The sequence below is a fragment of the Miscanthus floridulus genome, chromosome 15 (genome assembly GCF_019320115.1).
Source record: "Miscanthus floridulus cultivar M001 chromosome 15, ASM1932011v1, whole genome shotgun sequence".
NCBI classification, from domain to species: domain Eukaryota; kingdom Viridiplantae; phylum Streptophyta; class Magnoliopsida; order Poales; family Poaceae; genus Miscanthus; species Miscanthus floridulus.
The window spans coordinates 66,901,616-66,905,360 of NC_089594.1; the positions used below are offsets into that span (position 1 = coordinate 66,901,616).

Consider the following 3,745-nt stretch of genomic DNA (forward strand, 5'->3'; position numbering starts at 1 on the left):
TACTCGAAGACTTATGAACAAGTGATATTCGTTACTGTTCTAAAACCGAGTGTCACATATGAGTAATTGGTTTAACGACGAAGTCGTGTTTGTTACAGTTCCCCGTGAGCAATCTAAGATCTGGAGTAGTGATAATATGGTACTGCTATACTTTTTATTCAATAAAGAAAAAAAAATAGTATGAGGGTTTCAATTTGATATACGCACATTAATTCGGCGGGCGTGATGATTGCTGCATTTCATTCGCCTTCTGAACCCATTCCACTATCGAGCCCTGAAGCCTACGCGGTGCGTGTGCAAGCCACAGATTGACGAAGTCTATGAGAACCTGTATCCATCTCTCCAGTTTGGGGTCTCGGCATTGCTGGATCGCCGACCTTCTGCTTCCAGCGCCTCTGCTACGCCTCGGCGGCACCATCTTAGGCAGCATGCCGGTCTTCTCGACCTGAAGGAATGCCGTGCCATGCCTGGACTTCCAGGACATCTGGTATGCCGTCGCCTCGGCCTTGTGGTGGAGGCAGTTGATCGCCTTGGGCAGCATGAACTCGTCCAGCTGCTCGAGGCTGATGTTTGTTTGCACACCACCGCTCTGCTCTGTGCCGTCGATCACCTCGGTCGCCGAGCTCTCGACGGCAGGAGCCAGGTCTTCAGAGGAGCCATGGGGGGAGAAGAGGAGCCCAAGCTTGAGATGTGGCAAGTTCTTGAGACAGACGCTTTCACTTTCAACGGTTTTGCTTCTGTGCAGGTTGTACTCAGACAGTGGGATGTGGCGTTGCAGGAACACTTCGATGACTGGTTCAAGATCAGCCACATCTGACAGTTTCATTGTGCTGCTGCGGCGGCTGCTGCTGCTGCTGCTGCTGCTGGAGGGGTAGTTCAGCAGCTCATCATGCTTGTTGCAGCACTGCGGGTTTGGGCGAAACCACTGGGTCAGGCTACTGTGGATGCTGTTCCAGTGTTCCTTGTGGGTGGATTCAACATATGGCACCCAGGAGAAGTCCTGGGTCGGCAACTGGGCAAGCTCGTTACGAGCAGACTCAGCCGTGGGCTTGAAATTAGGAGTGACCAGCAGCTCCAAGCACTTGATGATGGTCCCGACCAGGTCCGTGCTCTCGGAGAGGCGTAGTATGGAACCCAGGCAGAGGTTCTTCTCCGGCGCCTCGTCGTCCTCGTAGACGAAGAGGAGCTTGGCCTCCACCCCGCGGTCCTCCAGGCGAATGGGGCGCACGCAGAACAGATGGTACTGGCTTCTCCGGACAAATCTGTACCGCAGCTCCTGGCCGGCGAGGAGGTGCCCGATGAGAGGGTCGACGTGCACGTACCGGCGCGGCGTGCCACCGAGCTCCACGAACCTCAGGAACTCGCCGGCGCCGTCGGCGAGCCACTCGAACCTTCGGACTGCTGCTCTCGAGGCATGGTTGCTGCCGTCGCGGTTGAAGAGACCGGCGAGGAGTGACTTGGTGGCATGAGCTAGGCGCCTGGGGAAGGAGGAGCTCCGCAGCTCCTGCTCCCTCGCTTCGTCTTCCACGGCGCGCTGCTTGCACTCGCGCAGCGTGCCGTCACACTCCTGCGCGGCGCGTTTCAGCTTCTTGCGCCAGCGCAGCAGCGACGCGTCCTTGATCTGCCACCTTCGAGATGTCTCCAGCGCGGCCTCCAGCTTGATCTGCGCCATCTCCAGCCTCTCCACGTGCTGCCCATTCGAATTCTCACCATCAGCAGCAGGTTTCTCTGCTTCCTGCTCGCTAAAGATGTGCATGCAGCCCGTGGGCCAAAGGCCTAGTCCAAAGCACGGTTATTGGGCCCGACCCGAGCACGGCATGGCCCGAACCCTAACCGGGCCCGTGCCGGCCCAAAGCCCATAGCAGGCCGGGCTTGGGCTGAGGCCTCGGCCCGCCGGGCGGCACGGCCCGGCCCGTTTTACAAAGGCCGGCCCGGTGGAGGCCCAGCAACTGGAGGGGCTATATAAGCCCCCCGCCCCGGCGGACCCCCTCCTCACTCGGTCACTCCGCCGGTCCGCCCACGCCCGCAGGCCGCAGCCGTTCGCCCGCCACGCCACCCTCGCCTCTGAGCTCTGAAACCCTAACCCTAATCCCCGCCTCGCCGGTCGCCGCCCGCCGCCCGCCGCCCACCGTCGACCACCTCCTAGGCTACCGCTCCTCACTCGGTCACTCCGCCCGCAGGCCGCAGCCGTTCGCCCGCCACGCCACCCTCGCCTCTGAGCTCTGAAACCCTAACCCTAATCCCCACCTCGCCTCGCCGGTCGCCGCCCGCCGCCCACCGTCGACCACCTCCCAGGCTACCGCTCCTCACTCGGTCACTCCGCCCGCAGGCCGCAGCCATTCGCCCGCCACGCCACCCTCGCCTCTGAGCTCTGAAACCCTAACCCTAATCCCCACCTCGCCTCGCCGGTCGCCGCCCGCCGCCCACCGTCGACCACCTCCCAGGCTACCGCTGCTGTCGTCCACCTCCCAGGCTACCGCTGCCAACGCCGGATGTTGAGATCTCCTCTTCTCTGATCTCTCCCCCCTCCTCGTCTCACTCTGACCGGATCTTGGGATCTCCTTTTGTCTCCCCCCTCTTCTCCGTCTCGTCTTCGTCTTCTTTTCCATTTCTCTAGCGCCGGGCTCCGTCTCCATGCAGGCAAGTACCTCTAACCCTAACCCTAACCCTAGATCTAGTAGGCAATCACACGAACCCTTATCCATTTCTTGGTGTTTTTGGTTCGCAGGTCGCCGGTGTGTAGCTGGTGCCGCAGGAGGCGTTGAGGGACGGTGCCGGTTGGGTGGGTGCCATCTGCCATGGCTGGCTCTGAGTCCGGTGATGGTGACAATGGTCCAACCATCAACGACGAGCTCAGGGCCACAGGGTAGATCCCCGATGACGAAGACGACATGGGAGATGCTGCTCATCTCTTGTTCGGTAGGAGTGCTGCTCCGACCAACCGAGACGATGCAGCGGCTAGTGCTGCGGCCACCAGCGATGCAGCATCTCTGGCTTCGTCCACCACTAGTAAGCGCCGATCCCCTATCTGGGCTAACTTTGATGAAATCATAGAGACAGTGGACGGTGAGGTACGTGTTGTTGCTATTTGTAAGCTCTGTAAGTCTCATTTGTCTGGTAAATCTGCTAATGGCACTGGTCATTTGAAAAGACATATGCTCTCATGCAAGAAGAAAACAGAACATGCTAATTTGGTTCAAATTAGGCTTGCTTTGAATCCTGATGGGTCTTATAGGAACTAGGAATATAGGCCTGATGTTGCTAGAGCTGAGCTTTGCCGTTTGATTGCTAGATTAGATCTGCCTTTATCTATTGCTGACAATGATGCTTGGGATGATTACATTCAGCGTGCTCACAATCCTAGATACAAGAGAGTGTCTAGATTCACCACATCTAGAGATCTTTCTAAGCTTTTCAATGAAAAACTGCATCACCTAAAAAATGAAGTAATGCCTGGTGTGTCTTCTGTTTGTTTGACATCTGATATCTGGTCTGGCAATGCTAAGGAAGATTATATCACTGTTGTTGCTCACTACATTACTTCTGAGTGGGAACTTAAGAAAGCTGTTGTTGGCTTTAAACTGATTGAAGTGACTCATAGTGGTATTAACATTGCTGAAATTATTGCTGGTGTGCTTGGAGATTGGGGCCTACTTGACAAAGTTTTCTCTGTTAGCCTTGATAATGCATCTGCTAATACATCTGCTATGCTTACTTTGAGTCCTCTGCTTGCTGGTTACTTGGG

General features: G+C 56.7%; 1 protein-coding gene across 1 annotated transcript; it reads right to left on the minus strand.

Annotated features, from left to right (window-relative positions):
* Nucleotides 1–208: 208 nt before the first annotated feature.
* Nucleotides 209–2,587, minus strand: LOC136507579 (uncharacterized). Its single transcript, XM_066502255.1, has one exon. The coding sequence runs from the start codon at nt 1,754–1,756 to the stop codon at nt 209–211; it is 1,548 nt and encodes a 515-aa protein (XP_066358352.1). The 5' UTR covers nt 1,757–2,587.
* Between the last annotated feature and the right edge of the window lie 1,158 nt (nt 2,588–3,745).